Source organism: Pangasianodon hypophthalmus, chromosome 8 (assembly GCF_027358585.1).
Source record: "Pangasianodon hypophthalmus isolate fPanHyp1 chromosome 8, fPanHyp1.pri, whole genome shotgun sequence".
In the NCBI taxonomy this organism is placed as follows: domain Eukaryota; kingdom Metazoa; phylum Chordata; class Actinopteri; order Siluriformes; family Pangasiidae; genus Pangasianodon; species Pangasianodon hypophthalmus.
Window position 1 is genome coordinate 3290082 of NC_069717.1, and position 23691 is coordinate 3313772.

The 23691-nt window shown below is 37.9% G+C and overlaps 2 protein-coding genes across 2 annotated transcripts in view; both read right to left on the reverse strand.

Moving 5' to 3' along the window:
• Positions 1–9304, reverse strand: part of myo1f (myosin IF) — a 43001-nt gene extending 33697 nt beyond the window's left edge. The window contains exon 1 of the mRNA XM_026928004.3: positions 8234–9304. Coding sequence (XP_026783805.1) covers positions 8234–8236 — 3 coding nt within the window. The 5' untranslated portion in view covers positions 8237–9304. The remainder of the gene's footprint in view (positions 1–8233) is intronic.
• Positions 9305–10977: 1673 nt separating this feature from the next.
• adamts10 (ADAM metallopeptidase with thrombospondin type 1 motif, 10) overlaps positions 10978–23691 on the reverse strand; it is a 63743-nt gene continuing 51029 nt past the window's right edge. Inside the window, exons 18-25 of the mRNA XM_026928079.3 lie at positions 22906–22986; positions 21715–21878; positions 21213–21339; positions 20488–20617; positions 19926–20130; positions 18770–18946; positions 18135–18294; positions 10978–17732 (exon numbers count right to left, since the gene is read on the reverse strand). Coding sequence (XP_026783880.1) covers positions 17623–17732; positions 18135–18294; positions 18770–18946; positions 19926–20130; positions 20488–20617; positions 21213–21339; positions 21715–21878; positions 22906–22986 — 1154 coding nt within the window. The 3' untranslated portion in view covers positions 10978–17622. The remainder of the gene's footprint in view (positions 17733–18134; positions 18295–18769; positions 18947–19925; positions 20131–20487; positions 20618–21212; positions 21340–21714; positions 21879–22905; positions 22987–23691) is intronic.

Consider the following 23691-nt stretch of genomic DNA (forward strand, 5'->3'; position numbering starts at 1 on the left):
TGTACAAATCCCTATGTATGAAACAACAATAATATAAACCTTTCGGCCAGCACTGCTCTAGAGCTGCTGTTAGAGAAAAATAAAATCAACACCTTCTGACCAATCAGAATCAGGAATTCAGTAGAACTTATAGATTATTGTATTATTGTGATGAAGTTGTTGGAATGATTTTCAGAAGCAACCATTGTTAGAAAAGTCAAATTTGGAAAACGTTCTGCTAGCCTAAAATCCCAAGCTCAGCCTTCAACACTGTGATTGAATCTACAACACTGATTTAAAATCAGTGTACAAGATCTCAGAATGTTATTCCATTAGCATTCGATAACCTTAATAACATTACTTATCATCATAAGAATGAACTTCATAGTTCTGTAGTTGGTGAAGGGATTAAGATAGATGTTACAGGTGTTGCTTTGACTATTAATACCATCTTAACACCACTAAAATCTCCCACAAATGCTACATTAGCTAATAATAGGAGAAAGCCAATTGGTCCAGTTGATACAAAGGAAAGGAACCTTCCTTTCCGTGTTGCTTAACCAGAGGAGAACATTACAAAATGCTTTGTGATTGAGAACGCTAAGACAGGCATCTGAAGAAACACACGAGATGGACCAAGAGCAGCACTGAAGTTTCTGATTCCTCTTTTTTAGAAGCCGCTGGATTTTCAGCCACAGGTAATTGCATGCAAAATACTGAACTGAGACGACGTTCTGCCTCCCAGTGTTGTGGAACAAAAGGGCTGAGGCGGAAAGCACTTAAGTAGCATTTAATACGATCTACAGGACACCTGAGTATAATCAAAAATGTACTCTTGTACTCAATTACATTTTCATTAAAAATGTTCAGCTTACTTTAATTTTATTTACTGGTTATATTTAAAAGATCCAATCAAGTCCATAGCTTACAAATCTGTATCAACAACACAACTAATCTTCAATGAACAAGGACTATATATTCATAATTTAATGGGAAAAACGGTCTTATAAAAAAATGATTTGAAATTCATCAGAAAAGAGTGATGTGGATTTCATTTGGAAAAGGTATGAATGATATCCGCGTCCCTAACCTTAACTTTAACTACAACTTTTTTTTTAAAAAAATGCATTGTCTGAATTTTAGACCATGATGAAAATTGTCCTTACTTTTCATTTCAGTTAAAATCTTACTCAGGTATAGTTTGGTCTTGACACCTGAGTGTCGCACCAGGAAACCATTTTTAGGTTCAAAAGTCATGGCCAGGAGTCAAAGGCCCCAACCTGGCATTAACATGTGTCCTGGGTGATCAGATCACAAGCGGACAGTCAACTCGACACCTGACACTTGAGACTTTACACCTGACATTATGAACATGTCTCCAGTGACCACTTGTGATCTGATGTCATACGTCGTTTCCCCTGGAGGAAGGCTGTCACAACAGATTTATTACATCTGTCTTCCACTGCATTTATTTTCAGGCATAAATGTCCCATGAATCCTATCTCATGTACCTGTATGAACTGTTTCAAACATTTTAATTGCGTGGTCTGATAACAAAACTCGAAAATGAATAATAGGCAACAAATGAAACTATGAAAAGCAGCTGCTTTCATCTCTGCTGTAATAGCATTGCCTTTATCCATTAGCCTAGCAGCAGAGAGCTCTACAGTTTAGCCAGTCTCGCAGTGGTCATGTATTTTCCAGCCAGGGCAATAACTCGGTCAGTTAGTTGGTCCTTCATTGCTGGGGGACGCAACGAGATGCATTCGCGTTCACACTACAGATGTGATATGGACATGTGCGTCCCAGACCACTTTCAAATATGGTTTGAGTGATTGGATCACAATGTTCACACCTGTACTAAGCGCTGTGTACTTACCATCTGATCACCCAGGACACATGCTAATGCCAGGTGTGAACGGGACACAAGAGAACTTGCGAGGGATAGTATTACCCTCTCCCCTTTCAATCACAGCGACACTGACCAATCACGGGTATGTGTGAGAGTAGATAGCGCTTTCCTCCATGTGTTCTGTGTGCTGGGACATAGCATGAGCTGCAGTTTGAAAAGATCCATTGGCGTTACATGTTTCGAAGGATGCATGTGTATAGCGTAGCACACTCAAAGGACAGCGCTATCTACCCCCTTCTGCATACATGAGCTCACAGACACCTACGATTAGCTAGTGTCGCTCTGATTGACAGCAGAGAGAGAGTACGCCCCTCCCACCCAGACAGCAAAGCCAGTGTTGCTCTGTTGTCTCCCTGCCAATTGTGGCTTCGGCATCATCGGGATCCGAACTCTGGACATCTTTTTGCACGGTTCGGTGATGTATACAATCATGTTTTATTGTTGCACTATTCATACTAATTGCAATCTCAAACTTATATAATAATATAAGTTCTAAGCGATATAAGCAATATCGTTCCCACACTTAATGTGCAACTGTCTCCGTATGTTGTTGTCTTGTATGTTGTCTCTGTATGTTTGTTGAAGCTGTATGAGGCCTGTGATATCTGCTGCAGAAATAAAACAGAAGAAAGACACTGCTGCTTGTCTATAAATACACCTAGCTAGATTGTGGTAATGATGATGACAGGAAACAGCAGACTTTCATTATATAGCTCAGACAGTTCATAGAGCTGTATACAGTGTATGTAGACATATATATATATATATATATATATATATATATATATATATATATATATATATATATATATATATATATATATATATATGTAATGTATATATATATTAATATCTAATATATTATATTAATAATTAGTAAGCACATGCATTATTCCAGCTGCACTTACTCTGAAATCACACTGTGTTTCATTCCAAGTGAACATGGAATATTTTGCGATATATATCCAACAATCACAGCAGATTTATTAGAATCCTTTGAATTCAAAGATGGCTTCAAAAATAATGAAAAATTTAATGAAATTTATTAATTTATTTAATTTATTTGTACTTATTAAATTAATTTAGTTAATTTATTTAATGAAAATTATTACTATATTGAGTGACTAATAAGTTTGAGAAACAGTAAAACAACTGGGTTTTTTTGTAATGTTTTTATCAGAAATCTGGCGTTAGCTAACATGGTGCATTATTGCAAAAATTTAAATAAAAAAAACTGAATAAAAAATAGTTGTAAATCTGATTTTTTTCTTTTCTACTGACACACTAGTGTAGTATGCATAAAACGTATCTGTCTGACAAAATTTATATATAAAAATTCAAGGGTGCTATGACTTTTGCACAGAATTGTATAAATATACACTGGCTTGCAAAAGTATTCAAACCCCTGGAATTTAACAAATTTGTCTGAATAACAAATGATACATGTATTGTATTTGTATTCTTTCAAAAATTAATTATTGGTCAGTAAGTATTTCAAAGAAAATCAAAAACTGGAAAATGCTGTTTGCATAAGTATTGAACCCCCCCAGGCTCCAGATGCTCCAGATGAGAGACATTGTCTTAAGAAGGACACAACTGACTTCACATAATTGGCCTACAGCTGTGAGATATTAAAACAGCTCCTATTTTCTGGCCACAAACCACCTCAGTTGAACTGTCATTCAGGAGACTATCTGTCTGAAGGAAAGGAAAGACTAAGGAGCATTCTAAGGTAAAGATAAGGTAATAAAATTTCTTAATTTATAGGGTGTAAATTTACATCTAAGAGGTTGGACATCACAGTAAGCACTGCTGGATCAATGGGATCACACCACCCGAGCACTACCTAGACAGGGCCTTCCCTCAACACCTAGCGCAAAAACCAGACGTATGAGGGAAGCCACAGTGAGGCCAATAGTCCCTCTGAAGGAGTTACAGTGGCTGAGGGTGGAGTGAAAGTGCACCATCAAGACGTCAAGACGAGCCATATGCAAGCATGAGAGTGACCAGTGAAGATGTGTGTTTTTTTTTTTTTTTTTTGGTGTGATGAAACCAAGATCGAGATATTTGTTAAAGACAAGTTTCAAAGCACTATCTGTGGCGCAAACCTAACGCAGGCCATACCACAATTAACACCATCCCTACGATGAAACATGGTGGTGGCAGCGTCATGCTCGGGGGACGCCGTTCATCCTCAGTACCTCAGGGCTTCTTGTCAAAACTGAAGGGAAAATGGATGGAGCACAATACAGGGGGATATTACAAGAGAACCTGCTTCAGCCTGCTAAAAAAAAATATTTTGGTTGGAACAATAAGTGTGTCATTTGTACTCCAGATGAATCTGATGACTTTAAGGGGGTTGAATATTTTTGCAAGGCAGAGTAATTTAAATTTAAATCTAAATTATTAAAGATATATTATATTATATTATATTATATTATATTATATTATATTATATTATATAAATAAAGAAGTGGAATAAATAAAGTGCTATTTATTATTTTAAAAAAAACACCCATTTATTATATTTTGGTTATTCAAATATTTCATTAACCATTTAATTTAATCTTACAATAGTAACTCATTTTAAATTAAATATTAAGCAGTGAATATTAGATTGTGATTTCTTTAGAAGCATTTCTTTTTTTTAGATGATTTCTTTTTAATTAATTTAATTTTAATTTAAAAATTTTCATTATATTCATCAGTAAATAAACATAAAAATCTATTTGTTTGAATTATATTACACATCGACTAATACATTTTGGGTTTTTTTTGTAATTTAATTAAATTAATATATTTGTGCATTACATTCTCATTCATTTCTGAATGTTTATTGTGTATTTATTACATTACTCAATGCCTGAATAAACCCATTCTTTAATAACTGTGATCACCTAGTGTGTTTACTGGCAGTGAGTATTTCTTGTAAGTCATCTCTGTACTGTGGCTTATTGATGTGAAGCCTCAGGCTTTTTTCTGTTTTGTTTTCATGGCATGGAAATATGCTCTTTCTGAACCACATCAGGCTCTTTTGTGGTTTATATTCCTGCAATGTGATATAAAAGTGGCAAGGTGTTCCCACAACCCAGCCAAAACACACCTCACTCAATTACTCAAGCCAGAACAGCCCATTACACCGGAATCACCAATTTGCTGATATTAAGCTTATTGCACAAAGTGTAAACAAACAAAATTTTGAGTTCATCCTTAATGTATGTACATTTTATGCACACACAGAAAATAGCCTGTGTACGTGAGAAGCTCAGACTAATTCAGAGACCGCATCGCCAAACAGGCACCTAAACAGGAAGATACAGAAAATATGACCTCATATCTGTGAACAGGGGAAGTGAAAAAAAAAAATGCACCATGACAGACTTACGATTTGCACACTTATATTTGTTCATTATATATTAATGCACTTGTTCTTATACGTTATTGTTTCTATAGTAACAGCTCGTTCACGGGGATATAGTAACAGCTCAATCACTGATATGGTGAGGTTTTCTGTAAGAAATCTGTAAGAAACGTGTTTATTTAATGTCTGTGGAAGGAGTCTCCAGTCTAAACACTTTGTAACAGTCAGAGGTAAAGTTTTCCAGCATCTTCAGGACAGAGGAGTTTATGTATTCTCAGTAACATGACAAGCTGTGATTTTTGTTTTATTACATTCAAGAGAGAGAATTAAAGATAGGCTGGTGTGAGAACAGGAACTAACTCATTTCAGAGACGTTCCGCAGCATCGAATGCAACTATAAATGGATCAAAAGTATGTCGTTGATGTGCCGTTTCAGGAAAATAATCAACACCGGGGTGGTAGCAGTAACTCCGCTTCCGGGCAGTCCACATCACACCGTGACGTCATTGATTATTTTCCTATTTCAGCACTCTTCCCACACCCACCACCCTTTAAGGTGTTTTATTCCTTACTAGTACATGATATAAATCTATTCTGCTTTGCCACAACTGCCCATGAAATCACCCTAGCTGGAAGTGAAACTGTTTCATAAAAATAATCTGCAAGGTTCACATGATGAAAATCCACATCTCTATTTATGCTTGCATCATTCATCAGGATAGCCCTTATTTGGAAAAGAAATAGAGTGTGGGCAAAACATCTTGCATCGAAGTCTTGTAGTTGTCATCTCGTTTATCAAATTTCACTAATTCTTTTTCCAGTGTACAGTAAACTACCGTAAACTGAAGTAAACTAATACCATGTTTATGTTGGTCTCATAGTGCTGCTGTCACCGGAAATGTGACATTAGGACTGAGGAAATTAGGACTGCAAAAACATCACTTGAAATATTTACTTCAACCCAGTATACAGGATGTCCCAAAAGCCCCATACATAGGGGAAATTTACACTTCCAAAATTTTTCACACTTAGTTTATATTATATTATATATATATATATATATATATATTTTTTCAGATAGCCTTTAAAAATGCCTTTGACAAAAGAAGAACATATTAAAATCATCTTCATATGTGGATCAGGAAGCTGTCACAAGGTTGTGATACTTCTCAAGCACATCACACATGACACTATTGCCAAACTTATTAACAAATTCAAAAAGACTGGAAGTGTTGCGGACCAACCGAGAAGCGGACGTCCACGAACACCCACTGACGAAGGGACAACTGACGTGGCGCTGGCAAACACAGTCCCCTGTGTATGGAGACTTTGGGACACCCTGTACTATAGAAGCCAAATGCAATCGTGATATTTCTAATAACCTGTAATTAATTTGACAAAAATTTGCAGTGTTTATGTCTTATACACACACACACACACACACAATAGAAAGGTACAGTAACAGTGAATGAGACTGGAACTGTCTACGTTTCCCTCAGATGTGTTAGCAAATAGCTAAGAAAAGATTCTGTACAAGCAATATTATACTCAAACAAGTGAGCACAAAGTGTTTACGTCTTTAATTTACACAATGTAAAGTCACAGTGACGGTGGAAATGAGACAAAATTGTCAGGAACATCAACATTTTCCTCAGATTATACAGGTAAAATGCAAAGAAAAGGCTCGGAACTGGTAAAATTGATTTAAAAATGATTTACTAGCTAGAACGTATATAGCTAGCATAGCTAGCAAACATCTCTCTCAGTTGTGTGAGGCAAATTGCCAAGTAAAGAATCTGTACAGCTAAAATTAGAATTTAAGATATGGCTAGTACATATCTGTTAAGTCTTTTATACGCACAATGCAAAGGCACAGCGATGATGAAAATGAGACCGAACTGTCGAGAACAGATATTTGGATAAATTGCAAAGAAAAGAGCGTGATTAAAAAAGGACAGGTAATCATTGTCGTATGTGAGTGTAAGTGTAAGGATAAACATAGGAAGGTAGCTATAAGTCACCTCAGGAAAGATGAATACATTATTATTTTTATTCTATTGGATGCTAAGGTTTAAGCCACAGGTCAGTTTTGATGGTTTCTGTTGGTAACCCTGTTCTCCAGAAACAGACACAGTGTGTGTGAGGAAGTGCTGAGGCCCCTGTAACGCACATTTCAACTTCCCTCTGCTGCATGCTACCAGGGTGCTGTTGCGTAAATCCCTCTCGATACACACATCCTCTTTAGACAACGCCTCACCTCTATCTCTGAAATTTTGCGGCTGGGCCAAGCCCAAACACACCTATAACGATTCCAGCTGGTGGGCCAGTGTGCTCTTTTTCCCCACAACCTTTAAGTCCATGTTTATGTTCATCAAGACTTATTAATCACATATTTTGCAGCAAGGGCACAAAAGTGGTGTGTTTAATAGATGTGAATGAACCTGTCATGTACAGGCAGCTATGTATTCATAAAGCTAACAATCAAAGCATTTTATCTGAATCATTGAGCTGTGGTGTATCTGCTGTGGAGAGTCCCTCAGTTTTATCACTTCCTGTTTAAAACAAGAAACAGGAAAGAAATATCGTATCTCTTCCATTTAAGGAGTTGAAAATCACAGTTTTCGTCATGGCTTAATACTTCTGTATTCTAATGCTTGCACCCTGCAGCTATTCGAGCAGAACGGGACAGGTTTAGGTTTTAAAACTCACCATGTCCTGTACGTATCTTGAGGATGGATGAATGAATGAATGAATGAATGAACCGAAGTACCGAATCTAAATGACACTAAAATGACATCACTATTGCTCTTGCAGTGGCATTGTTTCAGATCACCGCTGATATCTCAGACTACCATCAGAACGAGAAGCAACGTACATTTAAAGATGTGCAGCTCATTAATCAAATGAGCATTTACTAATTTATAGCCCAGGTTTAACCTTTACAGTCAGTTCTTAACAAAATACTCCCAAGGTATATTTACCATTGTGCCAGTCCTCTTCTCCTTGCTCACCTGCACACACCTTGTTCTTTATGTATCTGTGTGCGTGTGTGTGTGTTTATGCCTGTGAGAAAATCCACCAGCGTGCCCTGTCAGCAGCTCTCCATCACTGTCAGACTCTTTACCCTTTAAATCAAACTCTGCCTGCTTCAAAGCACTTCAAACTCCGGCAAGCCCTGAACAGAGCAGCACTTCCTCCTCCTCCCACAGGTCATACATGAGTGCAGAATTGTGGCGGACGAGTTGCACTCCCCTCAATCGCCTACACACACACGCACGCGCACGCGCACACACGCACAAGTGTGAGAAAGCATCTTGTTGTTTACGGATGCGTGAGAATAACAGTGAAATACAAGCTGCGGTGCTGAACACACCCTCACCAGTGTGGCTTCAGTCAAAACTTCATCACGGAGAAATTGACAGTCAAAGTACGCTTAAGGGTGCTTTAAGTCTTAAAGAAACAGTTTGTAAATTTTAGATTCTGAAGTGTAATTACTTCAAACCACGCCCCCCATACTGCCTGACTTAAAACTGTGAGATGCCTTTTAAGGAAAAGAGGCAGAGCTGAGCAGCTATATATCAACAAGGAGGCGGAACTAATTTCTGGGCCAGAAAAATTTAAAGAGAAGCCTGAAATACAGAAACATCATTCATCACCAAAGGCAGATGAATAAAGCACACACTGTCCAATCAAAACACAAATTACACACAAGGATAAATGACAGTAGTGTGATTATGGTTTGAGAAACAACGACAACCTTTCTGTCCAGCATTCAGAGGAAATGCAGCATGAATCCAGAAAAGCGTTACAGGCTTGAAATCATGACTGCAGCTGTCTTTATGTGTGTGTGTGTGTGCGTGTGTGTGTGTGTGTGATAGTTTGCCTCACATCATCCTTATTTTGGCACCAATGAGACCTTGTGATACAATACATTGTTCAAATGGTTCTAATAGTTTAAACATGCTATTGATAGACTTTTTATATTTCAGCCCTCACATCTAATATCACCACCAGCCTCCACCGATTACAAGCATCATTTCTCTCTCTCACACACACACACACACACACACACACACGCACTCACTCACAGAGTCAGTTACACATAAAATAGAGAAACACACACAGAGTCCGAGCTTTCACAACCATGAAAATTTCAGTAGGCTAGAATAGAGAAGGAAGCAGGCAACAGTACGTGAAGCTCAGATCGGATTGGTGTAAACGTGTGAAACCGTAGGAGTCAAGGACGAACACCAGCAAAACACTCAGTGGCAGTTTGAAACCACCATGACTCCACCCAACACCCTCGGTCTCACACCATACTCATCAGAGTAAAGCAGGAGTGCAACATAACAGAGTATACATAAATGAATTCCACACTTAAATGCCATATTTGAGTATTAAGAGCCATACTGTAATGACACCATTTGCTTTCTTCGACATTTTCCCTTTCTGCAAATCAAAATGTCCTTTGATTCACCACACAGAGCGGCATTCAGCAATAGCATCAAGGGAAAGATGCGGGCAGGTAGAGTGTAATTTATGTTTAAATTGTACTAGTTGACTGTTCAGAGGGTAGCTTTTAAAGTCTTTTGTGCAGAGGAACAAAAAAAATAAAACACTATTTGACTTTATTGTGTGATTTGTCTGTGCTAGACTCATTTAAAGAGTCATTTAAAACGAACAATTCACTCATGAATCATCCTTTAGCCAAAGCATACGACGCATGTTTTGCTTACTCAGGCTGTATTTTGACGATAAAAGGCTCTGAGTCATGTGCAAATCGAGCGTTTGTGCATAATGCTGACGTTAACACGTTATAACATCTTTCATTATCTCATAATCCTATGCATTAATTCTCTTTGCATCGGCCAATGTGGACAAAAATAGTCGCCAAAAATGTGTACTGTAGTTGTTTTTTATTTCAAATTTTATTTTTAATGAGAGCTGGTCTATTTCCCCTAACAGTACTTTATTCCTGAGGGTTAGTGACCATAAGCATGTCACTTCCTTTTACAGGGTGTCTCAGACAGTTTCCTAACAGGTAACTTCCTTTTCTGTCACAGCTTATGTTAATCTAACATCCTTTCTTACTTTCGTTTGTTTATCAACTATGTGAATTAATGGCAATTTCACTCTTTATAATTAAAGGTGCAATTTGTAGTTTTAAACATGTTTCTAGACTTGCTCTAATGATATCATTTAAAAAGGATTTACTGATTTTCAATATTGGAATTCGCTCCTTTTTTCAGTCAGAGCTTCTGTTATACCATTTTTCTGGCCCAGAATTTAGCTCTGCCCACAGCGAGAACAGAGCCGCTCAGTGTCTGTGTCTTTACCTTAAAAGGCAACACACGAAAGACACACCGTTTCAAATGAGGGGGTGGGGTCAGAGGTGGAGGGAGGGAGAAACCTTGTTTGTGTTCAGACAAGCTTTAAGGGGCTCTAAAATTTACAGACTGCCCCTTTAAGCTAATTTAAAGCATTAAGGCAGACATTTGACTTATACAGATTGAAATGATTGTCATTTGTAACTTCTACTTATGCTTATTGTAAGTATCATAATTAACCTGTAACAATGTGACACAATATCTAAATTTTAGTGTAAGAAGACTAAAATAAATTGTTCACAAGCTTCTTCATCCTAGCATGATTCGGGATCAGAGATCTGACAAGCAAACTGCATTTTAATATTACATAGCATGCCAAAAAGGAAGCACAGGCCAAATTTCCTGAATTCACAATACACGATTTTCTTTATTCATCGTATTATTTTCCATTTTAGTTGGTCTACATAAAATTCAGGGACATATACATATCCATCTGTTGCACATTACAGTACACAAAGTTATTTCCATAGCATTTTAAACACGACGACAAAAACATAACATTTGTTAAACCTAACCATGTCTGAATGCGTCTACTAATATGAGTCAAATCAACACGCTTCAAGTGTAACATGTTAAGTAGAACAAAAAAAAAAAAAAAAAAAAAAAAGAAAGAAAAAAGGTCACATCAACAATAACAACAATAACAACCACGTGTTTTGGATCTATCGTGACTTGATTACGTACGTTTTTTTTCCACAAATAATTTGACAGATAACATAGATTTCTGTTAAATATCTTAGCTCTCATGTTACTTCTTACCTCAAGCAAGTTTCTAATACAAATTTTTAATAAAGTACTAATCTTGAGATAATGAAAGAAAAAGGCAGAAATAGCACCATTACAAAGCACCACAAAACTGACAACTTAAATCTCTCTACGCTGTGTGTAAAGCCGATGAGGAGGAAGCAGCCTGTCACAGCTCGGATTGTTTCTCAGATTTAAAGCACTCATGAAAGGATATACATCACTTTATTAAGCCGAGTAAAAATATTATTGTATTTTCTGGACAATATTTCACTCTAGAGTATAAGACACACCATCTAAACTGTGTCTGATTAGAAATAAGTCAATATACACCTCGCTTTTTGCTGTAGCAGGTATTTGTATTTCGCCTAATGTTTCTACTTTCTCAAGGATTCCTACGGACATAGTGTAGTTTTTTTGTTACCATAGTTCAGTGCCATGATCAAAATAAAGCCTGACCTTAAAGGTGCAGTCTGTAATTTTAAAAAAAGGTTTCTAAACCATAAATCTTCTCACACATTCAAAGATTCTTTGGGAAATACCGCAATTCAAAGTTTGCCATGCAATGGATCTCTCTAGTTTCTTCGCTTCAGGCTTCTGTTTACATTTTTACAGCCTGTTAATGAGCCCCGCCCCTTACTGGAACAGAGCTGCTCAGCTCCACCCCTTTCCCCTAAAAGGCAACCCATGAGGCATATCTATTTTCAGCTTGATTTGAGGGAAAACAGAGAGCCCTAAAATTATATACCGCACCTTTAATCTCTCAGTCAGGATTAGAAATATGTGTGTAAATATAATCCTAATGAAGAAGTCATTATAATCGCAATATGTAATGCTGATTTACCACATAAAAGTAGCTTCTGGCATGATAATGCTAATGCTGATGCTAGTGCTAATGTTAATTTCCTCTTTCGCAGCTTTGGATTTGTCATGTCTTTGGAAGTGTTATGTTAGCACCAAACTAACTGTACTGTACCTTCCCATAAACCTCCTGTAAAACATTACCAAACAGGCGTACAATTAGGCTAACGCAAAAAAAAATATATATATATATATGCTAACATATATGTCACTATAAACCAGAAAATACAATTAATAACAATTTCTTTCATTTATAAAGCACCTTCATAACACTCAAGGTTGCTTAGCTCTTCTAATGCTAATTTTGACTAACTCTCTCCAGTGCTTAGTGTATTAAAGCAAAAAGAAACGATTTTAGTTTTCTCCTTACCCCAAATGTAGTCGATGCTAATCTGGTGGATATAGGCTTCCTGTACTTGTTAGCAACATTAGCCTCGGAGCTCCAGTGCAAAAGCAAAGAAGCAAACTTTGGATACAAAAATCAGTCTGGGCTGATCAAGTGCCACTGCAGTGATAGAAAAATTATGTAAATAATATGTCATTTCTGGCCAGATTATCGCTTTAAAGCCTTAAACCTGATGGTTAGGCTACGGGAAAAGGTGCTAAACACAATGTATCCAAAAATACATTTCCGGGTGTCTTTAAGACATTAATGTTGTTTAGAAAGACTGGCCATGAGCCACAACTCCAGGTAAACAATTTAGAGTTGAACTGTTTGTAATGCTGAGTGTCTGTCTCACGTGAAATGAGTTTTGTTGTTTGATAAACAGACTACGCTAGAACCGAGGCTTTTCTACCTTCATGTGACCAAACAAGGCAAGCTCAGACGACATGTCTCAATGATTCACCTCTGCATTAGACGTTTCGTTTTACTCACGTAGTCCTAGCTATCAAAAAATGCTTCGTTATTTATAAATATAAATTTGTTATAGGGACATTTTTTCCACACTGAATGCGATGAATTTATTCATTACTAATCATTAGCATTTATTTTTGCTGATTAAGAACACTAAACTGTTTTTTTCTCTTTAAACTGACAGCTGTCCTTTTTTGGTAAAAAAAACTACAGGTAGTGTTCATAGCACTATATGACATAAACCCTTTAAAACAACTGACATATACCTATTAAACATATCCAAACACTTACATCAATAACTGTCAGCTGACAAATAATACTTTTTAAAAAAATTACAACTACATAAACCCTTTATAACAACTGACATAAAACTACATGGACATTTATAAATGCTACTCCAATAAGCATCAGCTGACGACTAAATCGACTTCCTTTAATTTTTTATGTTAAGGTGACATAACAACTACATATACTCTTTATAACACCTGACACAAACCTACATAAACATTTATAAACACCTACTCCAATAAGCATCAGCAGCCATAAACACTACTTTCTGTAATTTTAATGTTAAGGTGACATAACAACTACATAAGCCCTTTATAACAACTGGCATAAAACTACAAACAGATATAAATGCTTTTTCATAAACATGATTTCATAAACATGTTTGTTCCTACATAAACGTTTAGGAATGCTTACTCCAGCAAGGGTCATCTGACATAAACACTAGTTTCTTTAATTTTATGTTAAGGTGACATAACAACTACATAAGCCGTTTATGACAATTCATATTAACCTACATAAACATTTAAAAATGCTTCCTCCAATAAGTGTCATTTGACATAAACACTACTTTCTGTCATTTTAATGTGTTACTCTTTATGACACCCGACATAAACCTACATAAATGCCCGCTCCAATAGGTGGATATAATCAAAGGTTACACTTTGGCATTAGGATGTAATAACCTTGACATAAAAACCTGCTGTATAAAACAGGGACAACCATTACACTGTTATAACGCAGTTATGAATATTGTCGTAAGTAAAGTGAGTTTCTTATTACTGCTTATAAGAAACCAAGGAATTCCTATGACTGTCATGTCACCATAATGACAGATTATGTATATTTTATCAGGAACTTAAGTAAAGTGATCATGTATACAATTTTTATGAACACTTATGACAATGTAATGTCATCATAATGAGAGATAATATGCATTTTTCAGGCCCTTATGGAAAGTGGGTATAATTTTACTATTTATATTTCTATGAACACTTATGACAATGTCATGACACCCTAATGAGTGATGATGCGCATTTCCCCAGGCCCTTAAGTAGGTTTCATTTTACTATTTACATTTCTGTGAACACTTATGACAATGTCATGACACCCTAATGAGTGATGATGTGTATTTTCTCAGGCCCTTAACTAAACTGGGTTTAGGCTTCCTATTTTGATAGTTCTATGAAGGCTTATAACAATGGCATGACACCATGATTACAGATTCTGTATGTTTTACCAGGCCCCTAATTAAAATGGGTTTCATTTTATTATTTATATGATTCTTATGAACACTCATGACTATGTTATGACTTAACATTAACCGTAACCTTAATTAAGCTTATTAACCTTAATTAAAGTTTTGCCTATTTCCTCTGAGTCGGTTTGGTATTCATGTTTGACGTCATCACTGCTATGTAGTTCTGACATACCAGAAGTGCTATAATGACTTATAATTTTGTCATAACATTCTAAGGTATGTCAGCGTGGAAAGTGACATAGTACAATCTTAAAGTCAACCAAACTCTCATGTCAACTTGACATCTGAATTGACAAAAAGTCTTTATGGCACCTAAGACCTAATGTTACACTAAGGCTTTTTAAATGTTTATGTAGGGGTACACTGTGTCATAAATGGCTTATGCGGTTGTGTAGCCCTATGAACACTACCTTTTTTTTTTTTTTTAAAGTGCTTGGTGTGTGAAAATACAGCTGAATGTCACAGTATAAGGTGATGATGACTCATGGCCTCCAGCTATATTTGTGTAGTTATAATAATAGATGTGTTGAGATCATTGTCGGATTAACGCTCCTGTAACCATCCCAGTCCGAAGGGCAAGATCAGGGCAACCAAAATACAGTCACAAAGAGGTTATACAGTATACAGTATATATATATATATATAAAAGCACTTTACAGACCAGAACAGCACGGTTTTATGAAGCTTATTATACTGAATGGTTGATACTGAATGGTTGATCAGGCCGTAACAACTTTTTTTTTTAAAAAAAAAAACTAAATGAATTAAAGAAATAGTTTGAATAGTTTGTATTAAACATCGTATTTCCACAATTTTTCTTTTCATCCCAAAACGTAGTCGATCAGCCAAGACTTTTTTTTTTTTTTTTTTGCATAAAGTGAAAATTAATAGACTAACTACACCCGATTTAATCTGTATGCCAAATCCGATTTTTAAAAATTGCCTTTATTCTCATTTTTTCCTCCCAAGTGAAGACGGTATTTGAGATATAATTGATGCAACATGTGACATCTAAATCTTTGAGAATTTCCTGCTCGCCAGAAGGACGCTAACATTCTTTGGATAAGTGTGCAAAGTCGACATGAACAATATGACGTGTTGGAGCCGCGAATTTTTTTTTTCAACTGTCACCATACGAGAATATAAATATCTGGAAATAACGCTATAATCATTAACATATGTGTTTAAGCCACTCCACTCTGCCAATGGCTACGCTGTGAAGTTTGATTTGCACTTTTAGACTAATATTGTGTCCTAAACCACATCAGCACTTCAGTAAAGAACTGAATTTGGACATTTTTTAATGGAAGACAGATTTTAGTTACTTCTCAGCAACACTAGGCCTCATAGCATCAGCGCAAAAAGTCAGGTAGCGAACATTTCTTGGTTGATCGAATACATTTGAGAGAGGAACGTTGTGCAAATAAGATTTTTGGGTGAACTATATCTTTAAATATTTTTTTTTTACTTGCCACTTGTATGATGTGATCTCATCACAGACAGCTAAATCTCCTAATAAGAACAAAGAAATATTAGCAAAAACTACATGTCAAAAATAGAAACAGAGATGATGTAAACAGTGAATAATGTGGTCATTAGTGTTTCTTTTGAACACAGCACTGCACAGTTCAGGGGTTTTCCTTACATTACAGCTTTAGCACACTGATATTTACATCATGACTCAGATTATGAGAGAAAGAAGAAAGGAACTGAAAAAAAAAAAAGAAATGTTCTGTGCAGAGAGTCTGAGACTGACAATTGGTTTTACAGTATGTCCAGCCTCCTGGACAAAAACAAGTCTGTATTCAGTTCTATGCTGATGAGATACAATTATACTCATCAGTCTAAAAGCCTGGATGAATAGAAACTTCCTTCTTTTTACATTTCTTTTATAAAATGCAAATGATGCTTGAAATAAGGTTCCTGATTTCACCCTAGAGCTCAATGGCTATTGTGTGAAACCAAGAGCTGTAATTAATTATGGAATAATATTTATGGCAGTTGAAATTGGATTTGTATTCTGTTGATCTGAAATTTTATGCCATCCGGAATGTATTCCCGGGATAATCTCCGGATCTACTGCAAACCCTATCCAGGTGAAAGCGCTTTATGTTTCATATGTAATTCAGCTTCTAATTAAAATTTGATGTACAAATTCAATACGATTACTATATTATTACATCTGAACACTTCATTTCTGAAGTCAAGGATGCGCTGATTCTCAGTCTGATGCACTGAATTTTGGAATGTGTTGTTCCACTGAAATTTTGAACTTGAATAATTTACATCTGATTATTTTAAAATGAACGTGAATGACATTCCATTCATCTTTATCCGGGTCAGGCTTTTATAATCTCTGGATCGATAAAGTGCTGCTGTCTCTTTAAGTACAGCTTCAGCTAATTCAGGAAAACAAAGTCGGAGCCAGATGTAGGAAGTTCTGTAACTTTGTTACTCTGCTGAAGTACAGTTTGCAAATTTCTGCCCTTTACTTAAGAAAGTTTGGACTCAAAATGACTCTATACATGAAAAATTATTGTCACTAGTTTTATAATAAATGGTATGAGCCTATAAGCAGGGAAAAGCAGTAATCTGTGCAGTCCTGTGCTCAGCTGTAGCTATAACTGAGTATAACCGAAGTATCCCATCTGAAATCTGGATGAAATAAGAACTAGCACCATGTTCAGGACAACTAATAGAAGACAAATCTCTCTCTGACCATCTGACATTCACAGGAACTGCACCAGAGCAGCTGATTTGGGAGAGTGGAGGACAGCAGCACAGTCTCTCTCCCTCCTTCCTTCCCTCTCTCTTGTTTTCTCTCCCTCTCTCTCTCTCTCTCTCTCTCTCTCACTGGGGTGGGACTGGCACTCCGTGCATGGAAAAAAGAGAGCGAGGGAGCAGAGAGAGGGAGAGAGAGAGAGAGAGAGACAGAGAGAGAGACAGAGAGAGAGAGAGAAAAGAGAAGAGAGGAGGTCAGTGTCCTTGGCAAGTCTTGCAGCACATCTGTCGGAAATATGGGCGGCTGCAGAACTTGAACCTGAGCACCAGGGGGCAGTACGCCACTGTGTTCACATCTTTACACTCTGCAGGGGGAAAAGAGAAAAAAAATAAATCCATAAAACATATCGTGAATATCATTTTTTGGGTGTTTCTGTAATACTGTTAAGCCTTTGCATTAACAGATAGACAGATGGATAGATAGATAGACAGAAACAGGCAGACTGACAAAAAGACAGAGAGGTAGATAGGCAGACAGACAGACATACATAGAGACAGACAAACTGAGCTCAGGTTATTGTCTGTGTGGAGCTTCACACGTATCCATGTGGGTTTCCTCCGGGTTCATCAGTTTCCTCACACCTTCCAAAAACATGCAGGTAGGTGGACTGGCTATGTTAAATTACCCCTAGTTGTGAACGTGTGTGTGAACGTGTGTGTGAATGTGTGTGTGAATGGCGCCACCGGGGTCCAGTTTGACCTCTCACCCTCAGGGTTGTCCGTGGGGACGCTGAGGTCACACTTGCTCCTGCACTGCTGCATGAAGGCAGGTCGATGCAGTTCTGGACACTCGTTGGACGGCAGGCCGGTGTGTGACACACACTGCACCGAGCGCATCTGATGCCCCACACCACACTTAGCCGAACACTGAGAAGAACACACACACACACAAACACAGAAATAAGCATACACACCATGGATTTGTTCATGTGTTTTTTTTTCCTGTCCAATCAGGCTGCAAGTTTGTGGGAGGGGGGCGGAGGAAAATGAACATGGAGCACAAACTGCCGTACAGTATAATTTGGTTTATGACATATTGAATATAAAATATATCTTATTGCCAAAATTCCAACATTCTAAAGCTAAAGCAAAGACGAACACCAATCTTTATTTCATTTGCATTACTGAGAATAATAATTCGAATCTAGACAGCAAGCTAGGTTCTTTAGTTAGCCGATACTAGCTAAAACTGGCAACTGGCAAGAGCGTTGTTATGGTTACAGCGTCACTTTTTTCACATCACAAAACACGCCACGTCAGCACATTTCCTGTAAAACATGAAGCTAGGGGAAGTGAACTGGGATTTAGTGGGGTTTTTTTTTGTGCTGGATGTCAGTCTGACCTCGCTCCATGGTCCAGTGAGCCACTGAGGAGGAGGACAACGCTGCAGGTTACAGCGCATCCTGGTGGTGGGGCGGCCATGTTTAGGACACTCGGACTCGGCCAGAGTGTCTCCGCTCTCTCCACTCCTGCACAGAATCACCCTCTGCCTGTAACCTGGACCACAGCTGGGAGTGCACTACACACACACACACACAAACACACACACACAAACACACGCACAGAGAGAGAGAGAGAGAGAGAGAGAGAGAGAGAGAGACAGATGATCTACAGACAGTAAGTATACACTTACAAGGTGACCCACACAACAAAGTGCACATAACCAAAAATATCACTCGCTCGTCCAACATTTCTTCCAGCATTTCAAGTCCAAATCAAACATGTTTATAATGAATCGATTCTCTTTGACTCCAGTGACATCCTGTACTTCTTCATAAAGGAGTTTAACCAGATGTTGGAGCGCTGCTGTGTGAAGTGCATTAGTCAGGGCAGTGAGGTGTGACTCATATTTTATCCCGGAAGGTGTTTACTTTGCTCTGAACAAACCGTCTCTGTCAGGACTTTGCTCTGTCTTGCTCTAATGGCTTTTGTTTCCACAAACACAACTATTGTGCACTTATTTCTTTCATTCTCAGGTTTCCTCGTTACTGAAACATTGTCTACATGCTCTTAATGCTGGTGTTGATGTATCATTTTACATATGCATGTTCTTTTCAAATAATATTTATCCACACTTTAATGTAAGGTTTAGTAATTATAACCATGTAATAAGTATTTTACTAATCAAAGTTTCATGATTAAATAATGATCAAGTTTAAAATAAATGTCGGAAGCTGAGAAACGCTGCAAATTGCTTAATTATTGTAACTAATCCTTATCAATATGTTAATTAAAAAAGAGGGATTTTTAAATTAGTAAATGATGTACTATAAATAATTTATTACTAAACCTTATTACCTAATATTTAGCTTTTTATTTACTGTAAAATAACAGGCAGATGTCACTGTGGCTAAATTTTGGCTCGACATGGTTTTTTCTGCCTATAACATATTTTGACACCATAAATGTATTTCACCCAAACAAAGGGAAAATTGTATAAGAATCTAAGAAATGAGATTTTTTTGGAATACGCATGAGAGTGCCAGGTGCTGATGTACCTCCGACCAGTCGAGGGCGTGCCACTCAGGTGGACAGGTGTGATTATTGCAGGGTTCGGTGACGGGAGGCCGCGGTTGGAAACAGGCCGAATCGTCCTGTACCTTCTCTTCTGTGGAGCTGATCTTCCTCTTACACAGCACCTCCCGCGTCCGCACGCCTCCACTACAACTTCTGCTGCACTCGGACCACTCGCTAACCCACCAGCTGAGACACGGAGAAAGAGTTTATATTAATGCACTTGTACTTACACGGAGACTTGTACACAGAGAGCAGCTCTTGCCTATCATACGACGGCTAGCAACTGCGGAGGGTGAAGGCTAAAACATGCTTCCTCCGAGACTCATGAAGCCAGCCAACTGCTGCTCATGCTGCATCACAGGGCAACGTAACACACTCAGAGGAATGCACCTGACCACACTTCTTCCCATACATGAACTCAGAGGTGTGCAAGATTGCCTATCATCGCTGTGATTGACAGGACAGAGAGTATGCCATCCCTCCCACCCAGACAGCACAGCCAATCTTGCTCCCTTGGTTCCATTTTACTTTACACACACTCACGTTGGTGGACACGGCGCTGTGTTGCACGGACGTTTCTTCTCTTTAGGCTTGCTCTTCTTGTCACAGAAGTGATTGAAAACCACTGAGTGATCGGATTGTTTCTTACACACCACCTGCTGGATCTGAAACCCTGTCACAGAGACACACACGAACGCACACACACACACTGTAAAATTAGTAGCAGTGTATTTCATTTCCCGATTTTCCATCCGTATTAAACAAATTCCACCCAACCATGTCCTATTCTGTTGTCAGACAGCTTTTAGCTTCAGGTTAACGCACTCACGCACATGTCTTCTTGCATACACACCACAGTTTTGAGCTTGTTCTGACTAATCTGGTGCCAACATGCCCCTTAGCCAAAGTTTATTTTTGCTTTCTGGTTCGTTTAATTACATGCAGTGTGAGTACAAACCAAATAAGTATCAATTTCTTTCTGATTTGAATTGACTAAAAAGTGTGCAAGTGTACTTATTGATTCAAGTCGACTGGCCAAAGTGTAAATTATGCATTTAATGTGGTTGACACTATTTTATACACACCAGCTTCTCTTGTCACTGGTGTTTCTGGTGCATTAATGTGTATGTGTATACTGTAAGACTCTAATCACATCCAGCTGTGAGCTCTCGGTAAGCATGTAAAATTTCCTCTTTCGTTATTGTACCCTGTATAGGGGTGTGTGTGTGTGTGTGTGTGTGTGTGTGTATGTGTGTGGTGTTCTGTACCTCCAGCGCATGAGACAGAGCAGCGGCTCCACGATGTAGAGTACCAGGTGAAGACGCTCTGAGTGTCTCTGTTTACAGGGGGGTTAAATCGGTAATGGATACCTTGGTTCTCTTCCCTCACCAACACCTACCCCACACACACACACACACACACACACACACACACACACACACGGAATTAGGGATTGTCAAAACTTTGGCCAAATACCAAATACGTTTCAAAAATGAAAATACTTGTTTAACATATTTATTAACAACTTTAAGGTTAATTCTGCTCTCACCTGTACTGTGCATTCACTTATTACTTACCTGTCAGTCTTTTATGAATTTATTACCATTGTTCTAGCTAGAATCTGAGCGAATAAATCTTGTCTATATGTTCTGCATTCTTCTGGACTTTTATATTGTCCTGAAGCGTAAATGGAAGTTATACAACAGGCTCAGAGTGACAGCTGTTATATCTAACAAAACTAGCTTTTTCGGAAAATCTAGAGGTGGTTACCATGACGATGAGGGTCATATTAGTGGGCCCCAGGGCCTCGAGGGTCTCAGGCTGGTCAGCGGGTCGGCGGTAGTGGAAAGTCGTCCCGGCGATGTCGAACCGACGCGGCGTGTCGATGGTCAGCTTGCCGTTGATGAAGTACTGGTCACTTTTGCTTTTCAGAACTGCAGAGTTTTTTGTGTACCACATTAAGCAATATTCTCTGAGTTAAAGGAAGATGCTAAAGATGCTAGTATTGAATCAAACTTATCTATCTTAATGCTCGGTTATCATCATCCTGCTGTCAGCTCTTAGGTTTCACTCACTTTGCAACATTTTAGATCGTTTGATTTTAATTTCACCCACAGTACTGTTGAATTCTCGATTCTGATTCGTCAAGAGGTGTTGATTTATTTTCAATAACAGCAGCTCTGACAGCAGTTCTGGCTACATGGTGAATCACAGGTTTATATTAATGCGCTTGCTCTTATAAGTTTTTGTTTCGATAGTAACAACTCATTGTATGCTGGACACGCCATTTAAACAAATTTTTGACAGAGTGTAGAATTGCTGATATGTTCTAGTTTGCAGTGAACAGTCTAAACAAACAAACAAATAAATAAATAAATAAATAAAATTTAGTTAAAATTTACAGAAGGAGTCTCCAGTGTCAGTGTGTTGTAACAGTCAGAGGTAAAGCTGTAACTTTTCCAACATGGAAAAGTCTTCAGGATGGAGGACTTTCAAGCTGCTATTATATTATATCTGCTAAGAACTAACATGTTTCACAGACATTCCACAATGTTGAAAGTAACTAAAAAATACATAAAAAAGTATGATGTATCTTACTTCAATAAATAAAACTTGTAAACATTGGCAAATTGCTGTAGTCCAAGAGGAATAAAACAATTCAGAACATGCTGTTATAGGAAAATAATCAAATTTTGGGGTGGTCTCACTAACTCTGCTTCACATCATTGATTGTCTTCCAATATCTGCATGTCCAGAAGACTGTTAATTCCCTATAATAAATAATTTTGGGATTGAACAGAGGGCTTATTTTCCTATTGTGGCCTTTTGTGAGATAAATATTGCAAAGGCCACTTTATGACAGATTATTATCATTATTACCTAACTAAACCAGTTCCACCAAAAGCAGCCCAGTGCACTAGATAGCTAAGAGTCAAGCAATTAAACCCTTTCTTTTCTTACCTAGATAATTAAGAGAAATGTTGAGTTCTTGTATATGTATGAACACAGATCCTTTAGGAATCCTGATCACCTCTTCATAACCTGAGAACACACACACACACACAACTGGAAGTTTATTCGTGGTTACACCGAGGAATAATGTGGTGAGTGGTGTTCTCTACAGCAGGCCTGCTCTGGGATAAGCATTAAGCGGAGGTTTGAGATTCCTGCTGAATTCCTGGGCAACGTCTCCACAGCTGAGCACCGAACTCGTCTGAGGTCAGTCAGTGCCGGCCAGCTCTCAACCGCAGGCCTACAAATAACTCCATTTCCAAAAACCAGACTGGAGAAAAAAAAGAGAGTAATTTTTGCAAGCTTGTGGGTTTTTGGTGGACAGCAGAAGAAGAGAGCGAGAGAGAAAGTAATAAAAATATTAACAGTTAAGAAGCCATGAGGTAAACAAACTGCAAACATTGGCAGGGCTCATAAGACTGGGGAAGAAAAGTGAAAAGGACAAAGAGAGAGAGAGAGAGAGAGAGAGAGACCAAAAAATGACTGGTGGCATTTCAATAATCACAAACAAGAATCAATTTAAGCCCAGAATAGTTCCCTGAGCCTGACCTCCCCCGGCTCTGTGGTCCTGGGTGTAGTCTTCTAGTGCCCAAAATAAAAAGCTCAGTCCAGATGTAAGCCACCAGCACCACCTGGCTCACCTACCACTCCACCACTAATGACCTCCTCCCTGCAAGAGCACAACTATATTTGAGGTACAGATGATTCTGTTACCAGATGATCTCACTACCTTTC